The sequence below is a fragment of the Watersipora subatra genome, chromosome 1, assembly GCF_963576615.1.
Source record: "Watersipora subatra chromosome 1, tzWatSuba1.1, whole genome shotgun sequence".
Lineage (NCBI taxonomy): Eukaryota > Metazoa > Bryozoa > Gymnolaemata > Cheilostomatida > Watersiporidae > Watersipora > Watersipora subatra.
The window spans coordinates 6,723,542-6,751,519 of record NC_088708.1 but is presented as its reverse complement, the minus strand read 5'-3'; the positions used below and the strand labels follow the sequence as shown (position 1 = coordinate 6,751,519).

General features: G+C 35.9%; 2 protein-coding genes across 2 annotated transcripts; one reads left to right on the top strand and one right to left on the bottom strand.

The window, feature by feature from the left end:
* On the top strand, positions 1-24,281 carry LOC137396223 (immunoglobulin-binding protein 1-like). Its single transcript, XM_068082407.1, has 11 exons — positions 1-94; positions 5,435-5,567; positions 6,192-6,304; positions 9,314-9,425; positions 10,231-10,313; positions 10,485-10,623; positions 13,321-13,390; positions 14,152-14,234; positions 17,000-17,145; positions 20,382-20,506; positions 23,857-24,281. Exons 2-11 carry the CDS (start codon positions 5,451-5,453, stop codon positions 23,895-23,897), a joined length of 1,029 nt encoding a protein of 342 aa, XP_067938508.1. The 5' UTR covers positions 1-94; positions 5,435-5,450; the 3' UTR covers positions 23,898-24,281.
* On the bottom strand, positions 23,928-27,873 carry LOC137393419 (cytochrome P450 2C16-like). The gene is made up of 9 exons (XM_068080005.1): positions 27,639-27,873; positions 27,376-27,480; positions 27,168-27,274; positions 26,956-27,072; positions 26,078-26,239; positions 25,535-25,640; positions 24,811-24,954; positions 24,328-24,624; positions 23,928-24,112 (listed from the first exon to the last, which is right to left on the bottom strand). Exons 1-9 carry the CDS (start codon positions 27,871-27,873, stop codon positions 23,928-23,930), a joined length of 1,458 nt encoding a protein of 485 aa, XP_067936106.1.
* Between the last annotated feature and the right edge of the window lie 105 nt (positions 27,874-27,978).

Sequence of the window (27,978 nt, the reverse complement as noted above, 5' to 3'; positions counted from 1 at the left end):
TTGCAGGTTAATTGCAAGCAATTGCTATCAACTGGTACAGATATTTCTGGGCTTCTCAAGTCATATTTATTTAGAGATCTTTGACAAGTTGGAGGTAAGTTAGCAGATTTATTGCATCCAAAAGGATTAATGTCACTCCGTCTGAATGAGAGTGCAAAATATAAATGACATTCGTATCGCCCATAAAAGGGTTAAATTTATCTTCCCAAAATTCTGACGAGTCATTTGAAAAGTGCAACGCTAGCCATTATTTAAATGTCACCTTTATTTGACCGCCGTTGTAGGGGAAGGGTTAAAAATAGAGCGCCATGGCATTGAAATAGAGGTTTTACGGTAAGATTACACAAGAACTTGTTTAATTCACTCTACATCTCAAAAGGCAATGATAGCTTATCAATGGGCACTGCAGTTGATTAAATGCGGCATTAAACAAATATGTTAATATATAAAAAATGTAGAAAGCTGAATCAATAAGATACTGATCAATACAAACCTTTTTACTTTCACTGTACCCTTAAAACAGCTTTTGTAATACAGGAAATAGATGATGCATAGTTGGAGGTGGTGACAAAATAAACTGCTTTACCTTAGACTTCGGGGACTGAATGTACTTTAATTATTTGTTGCGTCTATTTTTGTTTTTAAAATTTGTTCATCTTTTTCTTTTAATTTTCATTAATCTCTTCACAAGTTCCAAACTTACGAAATTGCCTTGAGAAAGTTCCAATGTCAGATGTTGGAAATTATTTTGAATATGAAGTCAAATTATTGCTCACCTTAGACAACTCATATTTTGAAGTGATCATAAGTAAGGGTTTGACTGGAATTAATTCTTTGTTCATATGCAGTTTTAGTCATTGACAATTCATTCTTATTTTTAGTTGCAAAGTTTTAGCAGTAAATCACGGGTAAAAGTTATTATTTTTTGCAAGTTCAATTTCATGCTAACTTTGCCAATGTAACTTAGTATTAAAATAAACTGTGAATGGACACGGAAAGAAGCTTGAAAATTGGTTGAAAAGCCAGAAATACTGGTTAGAAATTTAGAAAACAATAAAAATGATATACTGCCAAAGTACAGCGCTTTAAAACATCACTTGTGTATGCACATAATATAAAGATGTGAAACCATTGGGTCTATAAATTTTGCTATGACAACCAATTTACTCTGATAACCATGATAAATTCAGACTAGCATACGTGATGTGCGAAACGAGTCTTTGAAATCATATTTGAGTGTAATTTAAGGCCTTGTATAATAATACCTTTCCTTATGTGATTTGACATGGAGTTTGTGGTAGAATATATTTAAATAGCTGCTAATGTAATGTTGAAAATTAGATCTATTCTTAGGATGTCTTTTTTAAGAGAGCTCATATTAAATACAAAGAGTTGGGCAGCTAAAACATTCATAACCAATTAAATGAGAAACTAGAGAGTTAATTAACAATACATTCAACAGATCTGGACAAGATGAGTCATGCAAAAATGTTGCACTATAACTATATATAGAGTGAAGTTCTTTTGCACAATTAAATAAAAGTGTTTGTTTTTTTCACATGGAGAGAATATTCATAATCTATAATCATATAATCTATAATTCATAATCTAAGTCCGATTTACATTCCATTACCTATGACTAAAATTTTTTGCCAATTTTTCTGTCACTATATAAAAAAACTATGACTAGCAAATCACCAGGTGAGAGATAAATTTTTATATCTGCATCTAGACGAACAACTGTCAGAACGTGATGTTTGATAATTCTTACACGATATAAATTAGGAATTGTTGTTTTGCTGTAAAACAAATTGCTTTTCTCATTAACATATGAAAAGTGAAGTGTGTCAGCACTTATGATGAAGTTCAAACTTCAATTGGGCGTGGTTCTATCCTTTATGTCACGGTCTTTCCTTGAATAAGATAAAATAAACAAAGTTCAAGTGAATAAGTTAACTATGTAGCTTGTGTGTTTTATAATAAGGATGCTACTCCTCAATGGACCCAAATATTTAGAAAGCCTTGAAAAAATGAGTCATTTGTCTTACACAAAACAGGTGAATGTATTAAAATCGCATGAAAAAACAATATCTACTACCAAGTAGCACTATAGTTGAAACTTTCAGTTCCGTAAATAATAACTTAATATGAGAGCTGCTCATCAAAAACTAGCAAATATAATTCAAGTGTAGCAATATAGCAATTAGATGTGATCAACTAAGTTTCTCATCAGAATTTCAAAAACAAACTATTTAGGAAAGAACATAGATAGAATTAAGTCATGCTAAAGATTTGGTGATGTTAACATGCAGACATTTCCAAGGCCCATATAAGGGTCATGGAATGCATCTTAAGTGCGTGGAACAAAAAACCTATTGTAAGGTAAAACCTATTTTAAGAGGGAGAAAGTCAAAAAAAGTTGAAAACAAAAACATCTAGTCATTAGAGCAAATGTTTCATCAGTTGATCAGTGTAGCGGCGATATACGTAGATATTTGCATGTCAGTTTTAAGTGTTACCCGTAAAGATTAAAATGATATAAGGCGCAACTATCTATAGAAAGAGTTGAGGAATGAACTATATTACATGCAATTTTACTTACATGTGCTATCACCTGGTAGGTTAAACATATTTATAACAGTCATTTTAATATAGCCAGTACAGCGAGGGTCTCTGATATCCATAACAAAAGGCAGAAAATTCATTTTGAAAGGATTTATCTGACTACACTATAAAAAAATACTCACAAACAAATGCGACAAGGCCATAAATGATTAGAAGATGTTTGTTCAACAAATACTTGTTGAAATAGTATCACCACAAGGGTGCTTTTTAGGTTTCATGAAAACATCATACAGGATCATGTAGAAATGGCCTCATATTGGTATTCAATGCCGACAGCAGTGCACTCAAATTTCACAGACTGTCACTGGTTACGGATAGAATATTTTGCAGCAGTGTGTTTTACCTAAGTGTTTGAAACACAGATTTCTGTGTTCCAAACACTTATATAGGAATGGCGGGCACTAATTTAAAATTAAAACTAGAAATTGTTTCATCTCATCAGTATCTAGGTAAAAGTACAACTTGTTATCAGTTTGGCATCATACAAACAGCTTTTGACAGCCTCAGAAAAAGGTTATTTTGATAGCTTTGGCTTTGAAATAGTTTTTTTTTTCAGTTTTGTATGGCAAGACTTCTTTTGCTGCTTGATTTACTTTTATCTTCAGCAAGTAAGTCACATTTTTCAACCAAGTTAATCGATTGTAACATAGTGGCAATTTATGTTAGCATCTCTGAAAGTACCACTCTTTGGTAATGAATGCAACTGTGCAGTGGTGGGAAGTCTAGTAATAGCTATCTTAACACTTTACACATGTCCACTGACAGGTGGACTGCGTTGGTCAAATGGTTAATTGAAGCTTCTTCAAATCTCATGTTGACCACTCAATACAGGCTACTTACTGTATGCTATGCATAACTTTTATTCATAGCCCTCATAAGAATACCTCATCAGCACCATTCTATTTCACTAAATTTCCAAAGAAAACTGCCTAATGTGAACATTTTTATTGATGACTGTTTCAAAATATCTTTGAACAACCAATCGATCTTTGAATAAAACTCGTCGATTACTGAGATGAGAATATCTATTCTGGTTGTATGTACTCTAAAATACCCACAGGCAAAGCCTTAGCTGTCTTGCTCTCAGAGTGTAGTTTGGTCTAAAATTCACAAGAAACTTTTCAATCTCCCTAACTCTAGTCAATGCATATGAAAAGAAAATTGTTTTTTTTTTAAAGAATTGAACTAAATTTCTACATCACCAGACGCGTTTTGTCAGAAGATCAGTTATTTGACTTTCCAAACAAGCTAACTAACCTAGGGCAAGGAAACAGCTTACATATAGATCCTACATGTACAATGCATGTTGATTATCATCCAAACAATCTTCATATATATAGAGCTCGGCATTGTACGGGTAATAAAAAGGTTTTTGCATAGAACATTAATTGTTAATCAACATTTACCATTCCAACTTTTAAATAAAGCTGTTCATTTATTGTTGTGTGTGCCATAGGTTTAATAAAGTTTACACTATATATACATATATTCATAGCATTTTTTTAGTAGTTCAAGCGCGCTAGCTAAAGCATGAGTAATTTAAGCGATCGCCGCAAAAGGTTGGCGGGTATAATAAATATGCTCATAATTATTCTGTAATATGACAAGTAGACCGTGTGGCTTAGTGAATAGCATTCCTGTCTGCCGGATCGGGCTTTCCAAGTTCAATTCGAGTGCGAAGCAGTTTTTTTTTCTAAAACTTTGTCTCTACAACTGAACATATGGACGATCTACAACTGAACATATGGACGATCTACAACTGAACATATGGACGATCTACAACTGAACATATGTACGATCTACAACTGAACATATGGACGATCTACGACTGAACATATGGACGATCTACAACTGAACATATGGATGATCTACAACTGAACATATGGACGATCTACAACTGAACATATGGACGATCTACAACTGAACATATGGACGATCTACAACTGAACATATGGACGATCTACAACTGAACATATGGACGATCTACAACTGAACATATGGACGATCTACAACTGAACATATGGATGATCTACAACTGAACATATGGACGATCTACAACTGAACATATGGACGATCTACAACTGAACATATGGACGATCTACAACTGAACATATGGACGATCTACAACTGAACATATGGACGATCTACAACTGAACATATGGATGATCTACAACTGAACATATGGACGATCTACAACTGAACATACAGATGACAGACCAACAAACGACTAACAAACATTGAGATATGAATATCTATGTCTATGCACTGAGAAGATACATAGTAAAATAATATTATAATGAATAGTAAGACTAATTTTTTCACCACTAAAATATGTTTTGCCCTACTGCACTGTTCAGACGGTGTGAACTGAATGAATGATGTTGATAATGTTGATGTTTGCGCCTGTTTGAAGTGGACCTATGAAAAGGTAACTTCTTGCACGTGTACAGACAGAAGACAACTCTCGTCTCAAATTTATTGTGCTCAGTTTTTGTTTGCAGATAGATATGTAAGATACATGGAGTATATGTGCGTATATATAAGTGTGATCACTCTATGCTGTAATGATGCTGATTGTTTGCTGTAATATAACGAGACTACTGTTGGAGCATTTTTGGGCCCAAGTTTAGTAAACTGGGTTTACAGTTTCTTTACTAATTGCTAGGAGGAAGACTTGAATAACAGTATGAAATGGTTGTGTCTACTACTTAAGCTTATAGATAGCGCAGTTATAAGTTCGAGTAACATTCTTGGTGCATAATATTATTATGATGAAGTATGTCTATGGTGGTCTTGTGGCTGTTTTGAGTTGAGGGAGCAACAGAATGGCGAACGAAGTCTGTGATGATGTCGAGGCATTGGTTGAGAAATACTTGATCATCTATCGAGGGTATGAGGAACTTGAGACTACTGACCAACTTTCTAATTCTAAGCAATACCAAGTAAGCTGGACCTCCCCCTTATTTATGCTAATCTACGCATGCTGATCACCTGCCTGACAGCTATATATAAAAACGCGCCCACAATCCGATGGCCTGTTCAGTAACCAATGCTCTTATTGGTTGATGGATGCTTGTTACAACAGTTCTGTTTGCTATGATGGAATCAGTGCCTATGAACGCATGATCATTAAAAGCCAAATGTCTTTTCTTATATGAAAGGTCAGAATCTGGTCCTATTTTTCCTCAACTACTGGTCTTGATATGCTCACTATTTGTCCTGCAGCAGTCGTTCTTCAGTCTTCTCAGCGCAGTTGGCATGTGTTACCACCTACAGAGTCAGTACCCAGAGGTGTCCATATCCTTTTAGTGTAGTCCCTCAGTCTTGCTTCATATGATGATTATTAATAGCCTTCTGTATGCCTTATTATATAAATTGCCTAGTTGGTTTAAGCCTCACTAGTTTACTCCTATAGTTATCGAGCCTCTCTGGGCCCCTACACCTTCCTATCCAATATAGCTGTGAAAATCTTGCAATTTATTTGGTGTGTTTCATACATTTCGGTATATTTTATGTTACTGTCGTATTATTATCATCAGTAGTATAGAGGAGTCTGGTTGTTGCAGACTAAACTGGCTCAACTAATCCATGACACGGAGAGTCTTGTTCACAGTGTGAATAAACACAACATCTTTGGCACTAATGAATCTGTAGAGGAACTTCCAGCTGATCATCTTCGGTATGTACCTGGAGAGCAGCTTTCGCTATTTTATCTATCTGTTTGGTGTAATATCGTTAGCACCAGTGGGATGTTATGGTCTCAATGGTCGAAGGTGGTGAGATAAGAGGACAACATTTCTATATTTTATAATTTTTTTATTGTTTTCACTATTGATCATAGATTAATGTTCATTTAAACATCTAATAAAAACTATAATATCCATTTTTATTATTTTGGTGCAGTCCGTGCTTTAGAAGCGCATAATTAAGCGCCTTATATAATCTTCATGTTCCCTCACCTGGCATGTTAAACTAAGAACAAATGAGGAGTTGCTTACTCATTGCAACTTCACATATGAGGGCTTTATTCTGCTCTTTCAGCCTTTAATGGGTGTTCGACCAAAATTCCAATTTCTGTTGACATTAATATTAGACAAATTATTTGCTTATAACTGTATACGTATCTAGATTGTGGCCATCGTAGTTGTAAATGGTGAGCAACAATGAATTGTTTGTGGCAACTGATACATGATACGATCAATGAGAATTAGTTTATTTAGCAATCAATCACCTTGCCACATTTGCAGTACATAGATTAATAATATATTAATATAATACATAAATACATTAATATAATCAATACCTAAATGTGCATCAACATAAATTGGTGTTGCAGTAAAAGTACCTGTGTAATTACAAGATATGACATTCCTAGCTTTGGTGATTGCGATTCATGGAGTTAACTTCAATCCAACTTAAAGGTTGACTTGCAACAAAATTCACATTACAGTTATTTGGTATCAAAAGATTCACCATGTTTTACTCTGTTGTGTTGTAAGTGCCAAATACGTGGAAATGTGATTACAAGCTCTTAAAAGCTCAAAAACGAAAAGCTGCTGTAGATTGGAATCTCTTTATTTCGATGATGTAACCACGAAATTTGGTTATCGTCTTGTCACGTATGTTCTCACGTGAATTGAAAGGCCAATACAAAGCTCAATATAAAACTTATCGTAGTACTAGTTTATGACAAACACTTGGGTTTCACCGAAGACCCCGTATCAAATATAGATGCTCGCTACTTTACAGTTTTGTTTCGGCCTGGTCTAATCGGCAAGTCGTAATCTGATCATGTGACCCAATGCTTCGCTAATAATTTCTGCAGCACTTTTCGATTATCACAAGTGACCAACAGACTCGCCTTATCAGACAATGATATGTATTCCTTCAAGCTAAGGCTAAAGAATTAAACGAATTTTCACGGTAAGTTATAAGATATCACTGCTAAAAGTAACAGCATTACGATGACGATAAAATAGACGCATAAGAACAATAGACATAGTTTTATTGAATGCGTGAAGTATATTTGTGAAAATCTTTCGACGAATAAGGTTGCAAGAAAGTGTAAACAGAAACCATCTCTCACAACTACATCACATTTGAGCCGTTTTGAAAAGGGAATCCAAACTACGGCGGTCTCGTGTGGCTGCGATTTTCTTTTCGTTTTTGAGCTTTTAAGAGCTTGTAATCACCTTTCCACATATTTTGCACCTACAACACAACACAGTAAGACATGGTGAATCTTTTCATATCAAATAACGGTAATGTGAATTTTGTTGCAAGTCAACCTTTAAAGTAACCAACGAATCTTTTCATTCCGTTGAAAGTCTCAGTTCTTCACATCATCACAAGTTATTTTCCCTTTACTATTTTAGCTAAATGCTATCAAATGAAGATTATTTCCTCTTTCATCAAAGTACTCTGTCAAGTTGGCCTAACTACAATCAGATTGTGTAGGTAGTATAGTGAATGGAACAAAAATATCTAGTCCAGTATAAGATCCTTTTAGCAGTTGTCTGCTCATGACTGTTGTTAGTTGCCACTGATTTAGCCTTGACTCATAAAATTCTAAATGAATTATCCTTCTTAAGTTGGAAAATTATATGGGTCATGATCTCAGAAACAATGGTTAAGTCGGGTGTGTGATATTTGGAGTTATCGACACTAGCAGAAGGGAAATTTCTGTTATTTTCCAAAAAAATTTGATTTTATCTTAATTACAGCAGATTTTATAGTCAATAAACTGAATGCACGTTCACCATAAATTTGAAAACATAGTTCTGAGAAAACTCGTGTTAAAGTTTGAGAAACAAAAACCAGTGCACAATTTTGTTTACATTTCAAAACGTCTTAGCAACCAATATCAAGAATTTGTGATATTTATCTAGATTTCTGCATTTATATACAAAAAATTATGCTGAATTTAAAAATCTAAACAGATTTAACTGGCTGTCATAGAAATAGCTGTATATCTATCAGAAAATGTGTTACTTATTCTCAATTATGCAGATATTAAAAACGGCTTGACAATATCGCGATTTTGGGCACAGCCATAGTATCACCAACAAAATCTTTAGAAACATGATAACAGTAACATATTGCACACCATCGCGACACTATATACTCCGATCTTGTAAAATCGAATAATCATTTTTATAATTAAATTTTATAAAATCAAATAATTATTCTTATAATTAAATCTTATAATAATCTTATAAGAATCGTCAGGAAAATATCATCGTCATTCTTTTTACTTTCATTGCTTTTGACATCAGTTGGAATACCAAAGTACTCATTAAAAGTGTCCAAATGTTACAGTTATCTTTAAAATCGGCAAAAAAGAATTGATTACTTTTATCAGACGCCATTTTTCAGTACTTCCTGTTTAGCGTAGCAATGGTTTTAAGGAGGTTTTTCCGAGGGTTGAAGACTTCTATTGGCTAAACTGACTTCAGATTCAGAAAAATCACTCTTTGATTCGTCCGGATGCATGTGTTGCAAAAATCGTTACCAATATTATAAATTCAGTTAGTGCAGCTTAAAGTCGAATAACTCAACTTCGCGATTTGCGACTTAACCATGGTTTCTGAGATCGCAACCCATATATATCTGTGCAACTACAATTTTCTAATAACTGCTGGGTTTCTGTATAACAAGCACATACATGTAGCACTGGAATGCTTTGCAGTTATATTCTCCTGCCAGCTTTGCTCGGTTACTTCACCTCCAGAGAAACGTTTGTGGACACTGCTGAGCTATCCGCTGGTAGCCTCAGACAGGACTGCATAAAAAGGGCAAAGGTCAGTTGTCATTGTTGGCTCACATCATGTGAGTTATATCATGGAATTTAGTCTGTTAATTGCATTTGTTGTATTTTATTTTATCTCAATACGTTTTCTTTATTCGATAGAGTTGGACAGTTGGAGATATAGTTTGTTTAGAGCTTCTTGTGGCATTTTCAAGTCGACTGAACCCTTCACCTATAGGTGTCATTTGAGTTCCTTAACACTTGCATAAACTGGTACAAGCTTTATCATTGTTAATGCATTTTCTGTTAACTAATCAAGTCACTTCAGTTTTTGTACCAGGAACAAAAGTGACCTTCACTGAGCAAAGAAATGTGTCATTTGTTCCCAAACCTCCAGTTATATTTAGCACGTCTGGTGGTATTCTTTTGGGAGATAATCACGAAGCTTTTTGTATTAGTAAAACTCTTTATACTCACATTATAGACTGTAAAATAGAATTCTGCACATTCATAAATTTATGGATGTTTTATTGGCTTATTTGTAACCTGCCAACTTGTCAATCAAGTGGCAGATGCGCCAAATAAACAATGCAGGTAAGCAGTAAGGGGTAAAAAAATGAATTTAAATTAAGAGACGTGTCTTAAATTGTTTCATCGGAAAAGATGGTTTTCAATAAACATCATTTTGTTATTCTTGCTTGAAAAACTTTTGAGTCTGTCATATTGATAGATGTCTTCTGATTACACGAGTTAGACGGTGCTAGAGCAAGGAGATCTATTATGTGTGTTATGGCACACCTTGAAAAAATATCAGAGTTAGTATTTATAATGAATTTCTCTGAAACTATTCTTTGCAGAGCTATTATACCGACTTTATGGGATTATGCAAGTCATATGGCATAGAGTCAGCATCACACTACAAAAATGAGGATGATGCAAAGTAAGTGGGACGTACCTCCTCATGGGATAAAACGCTTCATAGTAAATAATGACTACCATTTGTTAATTTATGTTACCATTGATTTTAATGTTATGTTATGCCTACTGTGCCGTAATGTCCCATAGAGCTGTACCGTGTTGTCCCATAGAGCTGTACCGTATTGTACCATAGAGCTAAGCATCATGAGAAGGATGCAATTGCAAGAAAATCAGAAAAGGTCAAGAGATACAAAGCAAAGAAGGCATTGGAATCTCAACTCCGCGATCTATTTACCAAACTTCGTCTCGACCATGTTGATGAGTCCACAAAGGTTAGTTGGACCCAAGCCTATCTGCTAACTTACCTGCTAACCTATGTTAATGCTAATAAATGCGAGTTATAAACCGTTGTCCTTTAGCCTTTTTCTATGTTATACTATATTCAGAAGTTGAGTAGCCCGACATTACAAGTGCTCTGTCTATCGCAAAATATCTCTATCTCTGCGTCATTGCCTATCCATTCAGCTCACAAATTCCGCTGGCAACCAGCGTCTCCATTTACGAAGTTAGTTATAGCTGGAATATATTTTGAGATAGCACAACATCCAGAGTCAGTTACAAGAGTGTCGATATAGCTGTAGGAAGCGCCAGGAATTTTGTCACAGCTCACAACACATAATGTTTGCTGTCTCTACATCTATCTACGCCTTCAACAACTCTCACTATCTTTTGGAGAAATTGTGTAAAATAATATTTGACACACACTTCCATGTCTCTAGTCTCCTATTAGTTGCTCCTAGTCAGAATATTGCTTTTCATAGTTGATCACAGTACTTTTCAGACTATCAGCCGCTACTTTTTTTTGATGTTTTGAGTCATGCGGCTTATATAAGGGTGCGGCTATTCTGTGGTTTTTTCTTTCACCGCTAGGGTGCATTAACCGGAATCTTGGGTTAGTGCGCTTCTAGCGGTGAAAGAGAAAACGAAACAATGCCTAACGGTACTGTTCTGTTACGCACTGGGTTAAAAAGCGTCGGTTAATACAGAACAGTGTTTGACGGCTAATACGTTGTTAATACGGTTGGTCCGTATTAACCAGCAAAGTTGCTGCCGTGTTAAAAAGCACCGTCAGGAGTTCTGCGGCCTATACAAAAGGTGCGGCCTATGTATTGTTTTATTATCGGTTATTTTGAAACTAAAGCAGATTCGGCTTATATAGGGGTGCAGTTAATAGTCCGAAAAGTACGGTAGACTCTTTGAGTTTCTAGAAAACGTCACCACACAATGCAATTATTTTTGGTAAATCAGTCTTGTGTTATGTTTAGGCATATCCATGGGAAGCTGCATTGCACTTTCCAGGGTTGCAGTTTATTAAATATATGCTAACACATGCTGGGGTATTGTCATTACATTGCTGCCACCGCTGTGATTGGCAATAACATTTTGGTAAAGACCTTCAGTATGGTGCTGCTTTGCGGCACTTTCTGTATATGCAATGTTGTAACACGTTACATGTGCGTCATCATAGCACTTCCTGTATAATACTCGTCATCATAGTACTGTACTTCCTGTATAATAATCATCATCATTGTACTTCCTGTATAATACTTATCATCATAATACTTCCTGTATAATACTTATCATCATAGTACTTCCTGTATAATACTCATCATCATAGTACTTTCTGTATAATACTCATCATCATAGTACTTCCTGTATAATACTCATCATCATAGTACTTCCTGTATAATACTCATCATCATAGTACTTCCTGTATAATACTCATCATCATAGTACTTCCTGTATAATACTCATCATCATAGTACTTCCTGTATAATACTCATCATCATAGTACTTCCTGTATAATACTCATCATCATAGTACTTCCTGTATAGGTACATGTATTATTATAATAGACTGTAAATGTGATGAGGTCAACTGTGGTATTGAACTACTAGTGGAAGGCTATCAGCGAGCTTTTAATACTCATTTGCTGGGTGTGTTTGATTTCAGACCAAAAATATGTAGTTAATCTTTTATCTATGAATAATAAACAACCCTGACATCCCATAATACTTTTGCTAGTATATTCTCCTTTGTATTTATTGTCTTTGATGGTGGAGCACACGCTTGACTCTCGTTATCATATTATCACTACCTGTACATGCCTGAATCTGGTCGTTTTGCTCTGCCATGTACGTGTCCATCATCTGTCTATTTGAACCTCTATATGTTGTACATATTCTGACCAATATTTGTATGGCTTGTACTCAATGATGTCATCTATTCACTCCCACTTGTCATACTCATTTCCTACATTGCTTGGCTTTTTGTCTGCTTTACAGCTTCTAATTATTTTATTGAGTCCAATTGGTCCGTATTCCCTGGGGCGGCTGAGCCACCCCAACCTTTTAGTGATTTTTGGCGGTCAAGTACTAAGAATCGCAGTCTAAGCTCAGTCGCTTGGAATTTCCAACAACTAATTTACTAGCAACTAGCGTTCTATATTGTTTTCGACCCCCAAACTTGCATTTTCCCTATCATAACATAACTGAATCGAAACATCGGTGAGGAGCACTATGAGGCAGGCTCGTCTAAATAATCTTCTAATTTTAGACATATATAAAGAGGTTGATAGAGATACAGAATCAGCTGTGAAAGATTTCTTGCATGGACACATTGACAGAACAAGAGCTATTGCAATAAAGAAGTAATAGCTTTTGTTCTGTCGATGTCCTTTACAAAAACCTGTAGTGTCATGAGTTTTATATCGTTCGTTCGTTGAATAAAGAAAAAGTTTTGCTTACTATTAACCATAAACAATATATTTATGTAGATTTTGATGCTTACAATTGATTGTATTTATGCATACTTTGAGGGTTGTTGATCCCAAATCCCCAGGTGTTCATAACTAGTCGCCTAACATTTGCAGCCGCCCCAAATTGCAGCCAGGGAATACAGGCCTGGATTCCATATTATTTATATGTAAAAGTTTTTCTCATCTAATTTTGTTCTTCATTTTCAAACAGCGTGAATATTACATGAAACTAACAGACAATTGGGTGTTAACTGTGGAAGAGGAGCTGACCTTCATTGAAGGTATAATAACTGTCTAATGTCTCTGTTACATGTAAATGCTTTAGTTTTATCTCTTGACTTCATTCCCCTACTGACTACTGACTAGAGTGTATTGTATGCAGCGTGTAAGTTTGTTTATGTAACCATGGGAACCATAGCTTCTGTATCTATATACTATCACTTCCAGTCTCAGAAGGCTTCAGTTAAAACTGATATTTTCTTGGAATAAGCTATCACAACTATTCATGTCATTGATTATGACTGGCTCAGGTATGTGCTGTCCTCTTGTGTAAATTAACCGCGTAATAAGTTTTACAGTGAATGTTAAGAGGTATCCCATACATGTACACTGTGGTTTGGCTAAGCTAAAGAGGCTCTAGCAAAAAGTTATATGCGATCATTCCATAAGTCTAGAAATCTTCCTAAATAGGTATTGCAAATCTAATGCCTTGAAATCTTCCTAAAGAGGTATTGCATATCTAATGCCTTGAAATCTTCCTAAAGAGGTATTGCATATCTAATGCGTTGAAGTGTGCTAACATTTTTTTGCAACAGAATTGTGGTTCGAAGGGACATACATGTATGCACATCTAACAGTACCAAATGTGGTAACCCTAGCTGTTTAGCTGGCCGTTATTCGATGACATCGCACTGGGTTTGAAGTTTACAGGTGATTAGTGGCTGCTCTGTATAAGCTACATGTAGATTTGTCAGAAAGTTGGTCATTTTCTTCCGCAGAAAAAAGTATATATATTTAATGTACTAGGTATATCTTGTTGTAGAGGAGCTGGAGATACTAAAGCACATGTCTAAGCTGAGGGAAGGTTCATCTGGTGACCTCCCTCCATCTAGTCTCAAGCCTAAGGTAGCAACCTTTCCTGTGTTTATCGTTATTGTAGGTCTGTAAATCTGTGTTAATGATAGTCCAGTTTTATTGGAAATAAAGGTTAGTCAATTAAAAAGGTGGAAAAGCTTGAAGAGGTGAGTTGTAATTTCATAAAATTTATAGTGTCAACTTTTACACATTTCAGGACCCATTTTAGATTTGACTTCCTTATTTTTCCTTCGCACTATGTTTAATTCAAATGCTGCCAAATATTCATTTTTATTGCTGCTTGTCCAAAAGACATCTGGTAAGAGTACATAAGGATAAGTTGAGAATCTTTTGTTTTGTATTCATAGTTTAGGTAATGATGAGAGATCTTGCGTTTATAGTTTTTGTGATATTTAATTATTTCATTTTGATAAAAGCCGACTAATAATGAAGTTTGCTGATTTTTAAACCGCTGCATTTTCAATATAATATTTGACTCTAAATGATAGACAGCGTAAAGAAATCATATTTATACATAATCGTATCGATGCTTAGTAGTATCGATACATAATTGTATCGATACATAATCGTATCGATACATAATTGTATCGATACATAATTGTATCGATACATAATCGTATCGATACATGATCGTATCGATACATGATCGTATCGATACATGATCGTATCGATACATGATCGTATCGATACATGATCGTATCGATACATAATCGTATCGATACATAATCGTATCGATACATAATCGTATCGATACATAATCGTATCGATACATAATCGTATCGATACATAATCGTATAGATACATAATCGTATCGATAAATAATCGTATCGATACATAATCGTATCGATACATAATCGTATCGATACATAATCGTATCGATACATAATCGTATCGATACATAATCGTATCGATACATAATCGTATCGATACATAATCGTATCGATACATAATCGTATCGATACATAATCGTATCGATACATAATCATATCGATATAGAATGTTTTTTCATGACTTTGGTGTTTTCATGGCAAAGTTCTTCTTCAGGCTATATAAGTTGCTGGAGTAAAATGAGTTATTTCTACCACAGTTGTGTTGGTTGATAGTCTCTTACATGGCTATCATGAGAATGATTCATGTTTGTTGTTTACCTGCTGAATGTTTCAACTTATTTCACAGGGAAATTGCTCCTAATTGAAAATAAGTTGTCTGTCCTGTAATCATTTTGCAAAACGTGTGGACCGCCTCCGATACATCTCCTTTGATCAGACAAGATTAGTGTGTCAGCAAAACAACAACAAAGTTGTTACGCAGCACCAAAATGCAACAATAGCACACCAACCTTCCTTTTGCCACCAGCGTTCACCACCAATTAGTTACACGCTCGCAGCGCAATAGCTGCAACTGACCTTGCGGAAATATGACAGTCTCTACTGCCAATACACGCGCCCAAATCAATAACTGTTTAGCAACCTCTGTTGCTGCTTGCTGGTTCCTGGCCACCCAGACCACCCAGACCACCGCATGCTGAAGGTTTCTTCCAAGCGAAAGAAAGGAAGAACATGTCAGATCAGTAGCACAGTTCACAAGTTCTTCGCTCTCTTTAACTAAGCTTCTCCATATAGTGCTGGATCACTGCATATAGTGAGACCTGTTAGCCGGTCAACTGGCTCTCCATGCAAGCCACTTTTTGTATTTTTGGCTAGTCACAAGAAAACTGTGATTGGCAATAATTAGTAGCAGTCACATAATATCCCACATACTGATCAAAAATGTTTTATAACTGGCTATCTGAACCTTTCAGCTTGGGAGGCCAATCAGCAGCTACTGCTGCTCTGACGGTGTGTTGAGTCTCAACACTTTGACCCTGTGTTGAGTCGGTGGCCAACCAGTGTATGCGACTATTTTCACTCAAATTTCACTTAATCACTCTGGCCATGAACCGTCACAATACAGTGATCTCCAACCATGTGCAGTCGCATGAGCTCCAACCATGTGCAGTCACGCTGCGATAATCTCCGACCATGTGCAGTCGCATGAGCTCCAACCATGTGCAGTCACGCTGCGATAATCTCCGACCATGTGCTGTCACACTAAGATAAGCTCCGGCCGTGTGCTGTCACTCTACGATGAGCAGCAAGTCTACGTTTATGCTTGGTTTATCCTAGTAGATAATAAACCTCTCAGGGGTTTTTTGCAGAGTTTGCTCCATGAACTGGCATCAGCAGAAGGAAAAACTTTAAAGTTGCATGCAAGTCTCACATGCAATTGTGGGTATTAGGGAATTTGACCTGTTCATTGAGCATTCGATCCGACTGATTTTTAAATTATCGGCCGAGACAAGCACTCACGTGTTTGGCAAACAGCAATAAAATACTTCTGTTTATGCTGTTTACTTACACTCTTTATGGTGGGAAGGCAGCGATTTTAGACATTGATGCTATCAATAAGGAATAGTTTGCGATACATTCACCGATCAGCCCTCTAAATTTCTTTACAAAGGCGTTTGATGAACGGATAAAAAGTTATTTTGCACAGATGCACACACTAAGAACAAAACACTATTTTTCAAACAGACCATCACCGAGTATACCCTTTATAAAGCTCTGTGTTCATATCTTGGTGTGTTCCTTGTGTGAATCCTTTTTTTTCAATCTCCATAACTGGTGTTATTCAAATTTGGTCTCATGAAATTTCTTTCAAGTTACAAATTCACCGCTTATTAAATGTCAGTACATCTAACACAACCGTGTAAAACAGTTCTTGCAATAATGAATACCTTCCCTTTTTATTGATAGCCTAGCCGTCCATTCATCTTAACCAAGAATGACATGCAGAAGCAGGTGTTTGGCTTGGGATATCCTAGTGTTCCCACATATACAGTAGAGGAGTTCTATGAGGCGCAGATGAGAGCTGGTCAAATTCCAGCACCTGGCTCTGGAGGGTGCGTGTACCATTCTGCACTGATCTTGTGCTGTATATACTAGTACTGGTATATACTAGTGGTATACTATGCGGTATATACTAGTGGGCATGAGTACTTTTTGGCCAACGAGTTTAGACTCATTCTCTTCCGTTCGAGTTTTTCGAGTATCGGATAGCTGGTAGTGCTTGGCACGAGTACTTCTGGGCCAACGAGTTTGGTGGGTATCGGGTTTTTGATACGGATTTTATGTCTAAGATTTCCAAACATCAGACATACCTATATTAAAATTATAATTCTATTCAATTTATTTTTTATTATCTTCTATCGACCGATATTTGTGCTCGCAGCATTAACAGGCGGGTTGTTAAACAATGCTTAGAGCGCAGGGTGCAATAGACCGAGTTTTTGTCTCCTGTCCTCGACGAATTCAAAACCAAAACTCGAACTCGCAAGTCAAAACCCGAACTCGCAAGTCAAAACCCGAACCCGCAAGTCAAAACTCGAACCCGCAAGTCAAAACCTGAACTCGCAAGATCGAAATGCTCAAAATTTCTATTACCCGAGACTCGAGAGAAGATAACCCGCAAGTGCAACAAGTTTTATTATCCGTGCCTAGCACCAGTACAAACTGCTCTATGGTACACTTGGTCTAAAACAGTTTACCCTAAATTTCAACCATTGCCTTCAACACTTTATTAAATGTGTGCAGATGATGTCATGTTGCATCCGTATCATAACCATTCTTGGGTTGAGAGCTTTTTGACAAATGCCAACATTATGTTGTGTGTTTAGCATGTTTTGAGGTTAATCCAGATAAACTTTCAGAGTTGTTATTAAAAAGGGCGTATCTTTCTAGCAGTATCGAAAGCATTATCTCAGGGTGGGTCTCTGTATATATTCTCAGCTAATCAATGCAGTTTCTATGTATATCATTCTTTTAACAGCTGGTTATCAATCGTTCAGATGATCCTTGCTCAATATCACAACTCATTGCTCTGTATTATTAATCCTGAGCAGTTACGTTATGGTTTAGACAGTCTCTATTTGTCTATCATTGTAAAGTGGTTTTTGCTCGTTCATTCGTCATCACACGTAAACCTTCAAACGATACTTGATAGATTTCTATTTCATACTATATTAATTCATAGCATACTATACTATACTTCATACTATACTTCATACTATACTAAACACTAGCTTTAGTCTTATTCATTGCCCTGGAACATGCAGTTTTCATAGAAGTCTTTGAAGCACTCATCGCTACCATAATACTAGCTATGAAAGCTGATGGTGAACTTTTAATCACCTTTTAATGGCCAAAGAGCTTCAAAAAATTATATTAGATGCAATCACCAAATTTAAAAAATGAAACATTCCTGCCCAAGATTAATACAACAGATGTTAACTTTTACCGTGAGTAGTTTTAAGAAATTTTTTTAACGCTGATCAACATCAGAGTTTTTATATTGTAGCAGATTTTTATTGCTCAGAAATATTTTTTATATATTCAAAAACGCTTTTCAAGTATTGTTAAATTTAAACATCTTTCTATGTAAGTTTGCAATGCGGTGTAATACTTAGCCAGGGTCCACTAAGACAGTTTAGTGACAGCACCTTGTGCTATCTATAAATATATATTTCTTAAAGTATGTGTGTTTGTGGATCTGTCTGTCACTCCAGCTATTGCTATAGCGCACGCTGATTATTTTACCGATGCGGCCACGCGTTATGATGCCCCTATTAAGAAATATTTTTTGTAAGGTTCAATTACTATATCTGGGGTCAAGGCCAATTCTTCTCACGCGGAAAATTATATCATCTTCGTGGAAAGAGCATCTACGTTCTCTCACCGTTCAATCAGACAAAGCCAGTCCGATATCTCATTTTTACATTTGTACCAATGTTGAAAGGTATCAGTATCGTCGTATTCAAAGTTTTGATGAATACCAGTATCGTCGTATTCAAAGTTCTGGTGGAACAGTAACCTTTTTTATACACACACACTTCTATGCAAAAATTGTTGTTATTAATTCTACATATTCAGCATTTTTATTTTCTTTGCTTAGCTCGTATTAATTGTATCATTACAGAATCATCTTTTATTGTAATCGTAGCAAAACAGACTTAATTTAACTATCACTTGCTAATTATTTCACATTTACATGTAAACCTTTTAATATGTCGTTTTATGTTTTTTAATTTATTTGACCTGCATGAAACATTTTCCTCATGATATGAAGTTTAAAAGTTGTTGGACAAAGTTTGAAAATCTTTACAGTTGTTTTTATTTTCTCTCTTAATTTATTTCAATTACACAAAACATTTTTCCTATGATACCTATGTAATTTGAAAGTTAGAATGGCAAATGTTGTTATATGTTAAATACAAATCAATTTTCTAACCAAAGACTTTTTATTACCCGGGCAACGGCGGGTAGCACAGCTAGTACTGTTATAAAACAAAAAGCAGCAGTTTACTATTTTTTGCTAAAGATTGGTGTAGGCAGTAAGTTTGAAAGGTCCGTCATAACAAATTCTCTTTTTATGGAAAGCTTTTACAAAAGGCTCATGGAAGGTTGGGAAGTAACCCAACCTATACTATACCATCAGAAATCATAAAAGTGTTTTAATATCCTATAAAACAACTGGTAGCCTATGAGTCATTGTACTGTCACCGTTTTGACACTGTCCTGCGTGCATCCTGATGCCGACCTGACAATTTCCTGTTACTGCTCTGACAATCTTTCCCTGTCCTTACACTGTCTTGTCATTGTTCTGTAATTTTTCCGCTGTCACATTTGATCTTAATGCACGTATTCTACGTAGGTAAATTCGGTCAGACCAGCGCTGTCATCATATTGTGGAATATTTAATAAAGTTGCTGCAACGTGTTTTAAACAAATACAAAATATAGATTTTTACAGCTCTCGTAGTTGGGAACAATTTTTAACACTGGCTTCTTTCACTGGTCTTATTCCGAAGTCTGAGACTGGAATGTCAAATCCCATTGCCTCTTCATTGTGAAATTTCTTTGGACAGTAAAACCTGTTTCCGTGGAGACAGGTAAATAAACCGTTGCCATCAACTACATTACGAATCTTGTATGGGATATATTACTGCTCTTGAAATTTTGTGTAACCTTTGCTTTCAGATGCGCTGTGAGGAGCGTGTGATGCTATGAGGTATCATCTGGTGCTATGAGATATCACGCTATGTGATGCTAGTCTATAATGTAGTGGCTGTTGTTTATAACAGGGTGCAAGGTGCAGAGGCTGAGGCAGCGGCAGCCGAGCGGCAAGAGATAGTCAAAGAATATAAGGTTGAGAAGGATGATGAAGAAACACTGATTAAAGCAAGAGAGTGGGACGACTGGAAGGATGGTATGTCTTCTTCTCTCCTCAACCACAGAATTCTTCGTCACATTCATAGCATCAGCCTCACTCAAATCGTTGTTGAAATAGTTAGCAGTGCCCCATTTGTTCTAAAATGGCAGCTTTGGTTGCCAGTCAGTCAGCTATTGTAGAACCAACCCTCTCAACAAACATATACAATAGAACCTTCTCTCTTTAATACGTTCAAACATCGTCTTATAATCATTTCAACACACAACTCTTTTGACATAAGTCGCCACGACAACCTGAAGCAAACATGCACAAAGTAAATAGTGTTAAACAAAATGTCATACCTCCTTCTTTAGTTTTAAAATTCAAGGTTCCAAAAAAACTAGTGGCGGTCTTGAAAGATAAAGAAGGAGGAATTTCTTCAGAATTAAGACAAACAATAGAAAATCGTGAGCGAACAAGTCAGATCACTCCTTTAAAAGGCGCCAGTAATGTAGTTATCACAAGGAAAATATGGTGCCCAAAAAAGAGAGTGGACAAACTGGCCGGGATAACTAAAGATAAAACTAACAACATGCCAAATATAAAAACAACAGTATATATAAATAAATTGTTTTAATTTAAATTTGGACTAGCTGGGTACTTCTATCACCATTTGAGTGCGCACTGTTAGACTCCATCTTTCCAAGGCTAAACCTCTGTTCACCAGTCTTAGTCGTGAAAATGAAGTGACAATATTAGCCTTTTTATATTACATTTTGTTTTATTTCTTTAGTCCCTTGTATCATATTTATTTTTACAGTTTTATATAATGCATTTGCTTTAATGCTGTGTGCAATTTCCCGAAGTATCATCATTATGCTTTTGAGCTCTGATTGGAGTTAAACAAAGTACAATCTCTTATGAAAATTTGTGTTCATTTTGACACGCAAAACAAACATTGTATTGCATAACATTGTATTGCATAACATTGTATTGCATAACATTGTATTGCATAACATTGTATTGCATAACATTGTATTGCATAACATTGTATTGCATAACATTGTATTGCATAACATTGTATTGCATATAGCGTAAATTGTACAAATTTTAAACAATGCCTAAGGTGATACGCAGTTAGGCGTTTGCTTCAATTAAATAGAAATAGAACCAATAAGATAGAAAATCAATAGTTTCTTGTGTTGATCCTAGATTAAATCATGCAACAGAAGTGATTGACAACATTTCTTTATCGTGAATGTAGGTTATTTAGCATTTCACAAGCGTTAGTTGTGTGCTGATCAACGTTTACGTATCAGTATTAATATGACTATGACATTTATCATGAGAGTACCAAGCTTTAATATGTAGCCTATAATCTGTCTGTTTGTATCTGTATACCGGTAATGGTATGGAAAGCTGTAACAGCAATATAAAAAACTAGCCTGCGCTTGACCAACAGCAAACTGTGATTGATTATACCAGGAGTCATAAGAGAATTCAATTACGCGTCAATATCAAGATTTAAAGATTCTAACTGTACAAGTAATTATTGGTGCAAATATACTGCTGCAACAGATGGGCGGGGGCTTTCTCTTTTACTATAGTTGACATTTAAGTGGCCAATTGTTGATATATAATTTAAGGAGAACTAGAAGTAAACTTGGAAGAGTATTATTGTAAATTGTATGTCAGTGAAACATTTGTGTTTCTCGTGGTCAAGAGTTAAATTTCTGCTTTCTGATTATAAATTCAACATGGAAATAAAATTTTGATAAATTGAAAAACGTGAGTAGTTCTTGCGAAACTTGTCGTGAGGTAAAAAAAACAAAAAAGTATCATAAAGAAAGTTTGGTTTATCTATCCCAAAGTGGTACTGGATTGAAATTTGGTAAATTTAAATAGTTTTTACTTTGAGGTTTATTCTTCTTTTATTTTATTTTTTTTCACATATTGTTTTATTTTATATTTATTTTATAGTTATTGTCATCTCATGACTTTATTCAAATCACTAACTTAGCCTTTTGCCTTTATACAGGTAATTGATTATATTTAATAGTGACTTGTGTTGAGTTTGGTTGATCTCAGTATTGATAGTGTTAATTTGTTTGTATTGATGTCAATCTGTCTAGAACTTTGGGTTGCAAATTGATGTGAACCCAGATAACTATCATATTAGTTCTAAAAGTATTAAATTAAATTTAATTATTTTAATTGAACTTTGCAATGATAAGTTGATTGAGAAAATTCGTTGCATCAACCAGTCAGTGTGCATACCAGGCAGTGCTTTGCAAGAGCTAGCATATATTATTAGCATAAACTTTATACCAACTGCGCGGCTCAGTACACATGATACTTGCAGTCTTGGTTATTGGCGCTCCTTATTGGACTTCATCCATGGGATACATTGGATATCTTAAACTTAAATAGAAAGGAACCTTATGATTCTCGACTACACTGGTCATAGAAGACTAATGTCAGTTACTCCCTAACTGGAGTCATAACAAAGCAGAAGTTTTATTCCTATGATTTAGGCCATTTTCAGGAAGTAAACTCTTAATTAAATATATAAATCGAAAAATGTATGTAGTTAATCAAAAAATTTTACAGATGTTACCTTCAGTTATTGACCTTAGAATAGTAATTCTCTCGCGTATGATTATTATTGTACTACTTAGTCCTGGTGTAATTTATGTGTAAATGTGAGAGTTCTTCAAATTACAGCCAAGGTCAGACAACTCTTGTTATATGACAACTATCAATGGAGCGACATCATTTACACATAAGAACAACTCGTTTGATAAAATCGATGCAGTTCGCAATTTATTTAGTCTGTTAACTTTGATGAGTGACTATTGTTTATTTTCCATGTACTCTATATTATCGATGTAGTATTATTGATGCTTGAGTTGAAGACAGCTCAGCCTGGTCTAGATATTTCTAGGTTAAATAAATCATGTCACAGATTTTGTTGTGCCATTGCGATATAGTTGTGAGAAATGGTTTTAGAGCCTCTTTATCTACTGAGACAGTCCTCCTGGTTGCGATGCTATAGTGTTGAGGGTTCAAAGGCAGGAATCTCGGTTAATTTGCCTATCCTACGTGACAGAGATGTTATTATAATCACATTGTTTATATATATACAAAGGACGTGATAAAGTATATTGACAGTCTAGATGGAGTAAATTTACATAAAATATAAATCTGGCCACATACCAGCTGCCATTTACTTGAGTGATTGTGCCATTCTTTGGCTTTATTCGCTGCAAACCAAATATTCTGCTGTAACGGCTTCCCGTTTTGTGGTCATGTGTGAGACCACTACCACCAAGGACGACTACAAAGCATTATATATTCATAGGTAGTAAATAGACAGAGAGTTATTAATTGTACTTTTTTACTTTCAGATCACAGAAGGGGGTGGGGCAATAGGCAGAACATGGGCTAGCCTACCCGAGGAAAAAGTGACAAACATAGATTATTCCCAAGTTCTTGGTATATACTGGAGCTTGTATGGAGCAGGAGTGCTGAGAAAACCGGGTGTGGAGTCGGTGCTGTATTCTTCCTCGCTGACTCTACATAACTCGTATCTTTGTAGCACCCTCACAACTGTTGTAAATATGTTGGCCTTTGAGAAAGATTCTCCTAGACAGGATCTTCTTCCTGTAACGAATACACTGAATACAATCCATGTCTGCTTAGTAGTCTCTCAAATATTCTGTATACGTGATTGTGCATGATGTTACAATACTGCGGATATTGATGCCTTCTCTAAATTGCTTATACGAAAGGTATGAATAATTTGCATCGCCTGTCATTGAGGTGTAATAGCCAAGCCTAGATTAGAAGTGAAAGGCCAGTGAGGGGTGGCAGAATACCTGTTGAAAAGGGTAAGAACTTTTGAATGGTACGGAGGTTGCCGTCTTTGTCCATAAACCGATCAGGATTAAATGTTTCAGGATCTTTGAAGGTTTCAGGGTCTTTGTTGACGGAGACCAAGTTGATTAGGATTGAGGAATGCGCAGGTATTCTTACGTTCTCAATGGATATGTCCTGCTGACTCGTGTAAGGCAGTGATGTGAATGCTGCATTGCTGATTCGTATAGTCTCGAATATGACTGACATGCAGTAGGGCATTACGCTCATATGCTTGGTAGTCGGGCAACTATGTAGGCCTGCACCAAAGCAAACAAAGTATTTATCATCAACTTGACCTTTTACTATAAAACTTATTTTACAACTGTATGAAGTGCAGGAAACGATATCTCTAAATACAAATACAATTTAGTTTAATAAACACCTTTATATGTGCCAAGGGTGTAGACATAGATCTTTGAGGCACAAAATATCACACATATTACCTATCTGTGATAATATTTCCTCAGCCATTCTGTCCTGTATTTGGGGGTTTAGGCTGACGTACAGGAACAGCCACATGAGAGTTCCGTGTATAGCATCGAGTCCAGCCAGCATTAACTGCATTACTGTAGCAAAGCAATCTTCATCTGCAGAAAATGAAACAATCATGTAAGTGTGGAAGCGGTATCAGCTGACCTTTAGGAAATGAGTTTTGATAAGAGGTAGTTGCTCTCTCCTGATAGAAAGGAGAATAGGCAGATTTTTGATAGTTGCATTATTCTTTCAATAATCAGAGTATTTGTATCATTTTTGAAGCATTGCAGATTTCATTACCTAAATGCCCTGGTAAGACTCCAAGTATGTAACAGCTTTGATGTTTGTTACTTAGACGTGCATGTTCAAAATTTCAAATGTTTTTATTCTTTATTGGATTTATGGTTGTTGATATTCAAGCCCCACCAACATAATGTCAGGAGTCCTAGGTCATTGCGGAAGTAAGAATTAATTTAAACACACTGATTGTCCTATTTCGGCTTTGATTAACGCTCGCAAATATTTTTCCAAGCGGTATTGCTACAACAAATTTTGATCACATAAATATTTAAGGATGTTAAATATGCACAAAATTTTGCCAGAAATACTTTGCTTTGAAATGAAGTAAAAATGGAATGCCGAAGGTGGAAAGTCCTGTGCGATATGGCAATTTAGAGCAAGAATAATACTTACTATCTAGTCTACTTGCCCTCTGTGTCCGGTTGTGTTGTAAGAAATTATCAAAGAAGTTTTCTCCAATCGTAGCGCTATCAATGCTATCCTCATGGTCTTTCAAGGCCTGTCAAGAGAAGGAACATCAGATGTATGGCAGCGCCTGTTGGGTACTAGAGGGATAGAGTATTCCTACTTTCCTTGTATACCACGCTAGCATTCAGAAATAAAAACAACATTGGCCATTATTAATACATGGCTTCAACTACGCTGGTTTTATGACACCCAGTGTGTTTTCACTTGCTATAGCTGTCAACATATTGTTATGCAATACCTATGGGTCTATAACTATTTTTTAAATGCATTGTGCGCGCTTTTTTGCACTCATAGCTGCACAAGCGCAATCTTCCAGCTTGTCATTTGCGCAGCTTGCTAGCGCAAAATTATTGGTCAGATAGATTTCCTCTTCCCGGTTCCCACTGCGTAGTTCCATGGCAACAATCCACGCAATGTGAAGAAATAAGTTCGCGCAAACAGGTGAAACAACTCATACAGCACTTCTACCTGCTTTAAAAATGTCTTGAACGCTTCTTTGCCTTTTATGCAATTCCGCCAGTAGTGAGCCAGTCCTGGTATATACCTCAGCGCGGGAGCTCTCAGAAAAGGCACCATGTTCTCCAAGGTTCCAAGAGCTGCATGGTGCAGCCGTACGACCTCTGGGAAAGCCTAATGTAAGTATGTAACTGGTAAGAAGGCCAGCTGGCTCATTGTTAGTGGCGAAATAAAATTTAAATAAGCAAATGTTTGCATGGTTAAAGCAAAAAGAAATGCCCTGATAAAAAACAATTTTAATCTTTGTAGTAACAATTTTTTTTCTTGTAGTGACCATTTTTATGTAGGCTTTATTTTATAGGCTCTCAATAACTATTTAAAAAAGCAAAAATTTTGTTTTGCCAGTACAAGTCATGAGTGCATCTACAGCTGACAGTCGCAGTCACAAAGAAGAATAACTCTCAAGCAAACATTTGTGCCCATCCTTCAAAATTCTTTTCAACTCACTGTTTTTACTAACCAAAAATATGAAAGAGTGTTAGCATGATTTAAAATTGTAAAAAAATATAGTTTTGCATTGGCATTCCACTAACTGAAAATATCTACAAGTACAAAATACTTGTTGCAAGCGGGTTCAGTTACAATTATAGCATGTAACATACCATCGTCTGAAATAACTGGTATGCTAATTTCCATGTGCTAAGCAAAACTAGCTTATCGTATTATTCATTGACCGTAGGAAGTATTATAGATTATAGCCTTTTGTCACATTATATAGCCACCAGTAGTTATTTTAGATTAAAAACTTTTGAGTAATAACAGATAATATTGTTACAGATGGGGTGCCAGTACTCATCTATACATCCTGTATCAAGTAAGCTAACACTTACCATTTGCTTATCTATACCAAATATCCTCGCACAGATGTTGTCAGACACAGTCACTCTGAGAGCTGCAGATATGTCTGTGATGTTATTTTTCTCCAAACTGTCAAGCAGGTCACTCAGCTATAAATATATATTAATTCCTATTCTGAAAGGATTGCTCACATTAGGTTCATCGCGGTGAGATTGTGAGATTGCATACTGCTGCAAATGCTCACCTTTTCAGAGCTAGAGCTTTCTGTAGAACTATAGAGCCCAAATGGCTTCAATGCTGCAGAGGAAATTCTTCTTAGAGACTTATACGTGCGATTGTTCCAGACCAGACCTGAAATTAAATGGAAGCGTTTTGTGAAAAGATTTCTAACAGCTCAAAAATAATAGAATATTCAGTTGTCGCAGGGAGTGTTTGAAGTATCAATACCAGACCTGTATTATCGTGGAGGAAACTTAGATTGCCAGATTCGGATGGTCGGGTATGTACTACTGCTCCATGGTTGATTAGTAGCTCATTGACAGCGTTGAAGCCATTGACTGTAGGAGAAATGTATAATCTACCAAGTGGTTATTCAATGTTGCATAATTATGGCTATTCCCTCCCTATTAAGATAGCAGAGGGTGAATGACCATGAAAAACTGGCTCTAAGTGACTGTCACTATGATTTATTGTTATCAAATAGCGAAGTACTCACCAATTATTGTAGGTTGCGACCCTTGATATACTGTAAATATATTTCCATATTTTGCTCTCATTTGTTCGTACCATTTACAAAGACCTGGGTGGACATCTTTAGGCATGCGATTACCATACCAAGGTATTGGAAGCGGTCCACGTGGGTTGTTCCTGATTTGATAAAGCCATGATAGCACTGACTTGAGTATAAAAAAAATAAACGCAAGAATTGCGAGAAATGTGCCAAGCCACATGATTACATAAAATGTCTGTGCAATATGTGTTCACTCTGTCCTGCCAACTACGACTGTCTTGTATAGTGTGAAATATATTATGTGTTTCGCTTCCTTAAATATAGA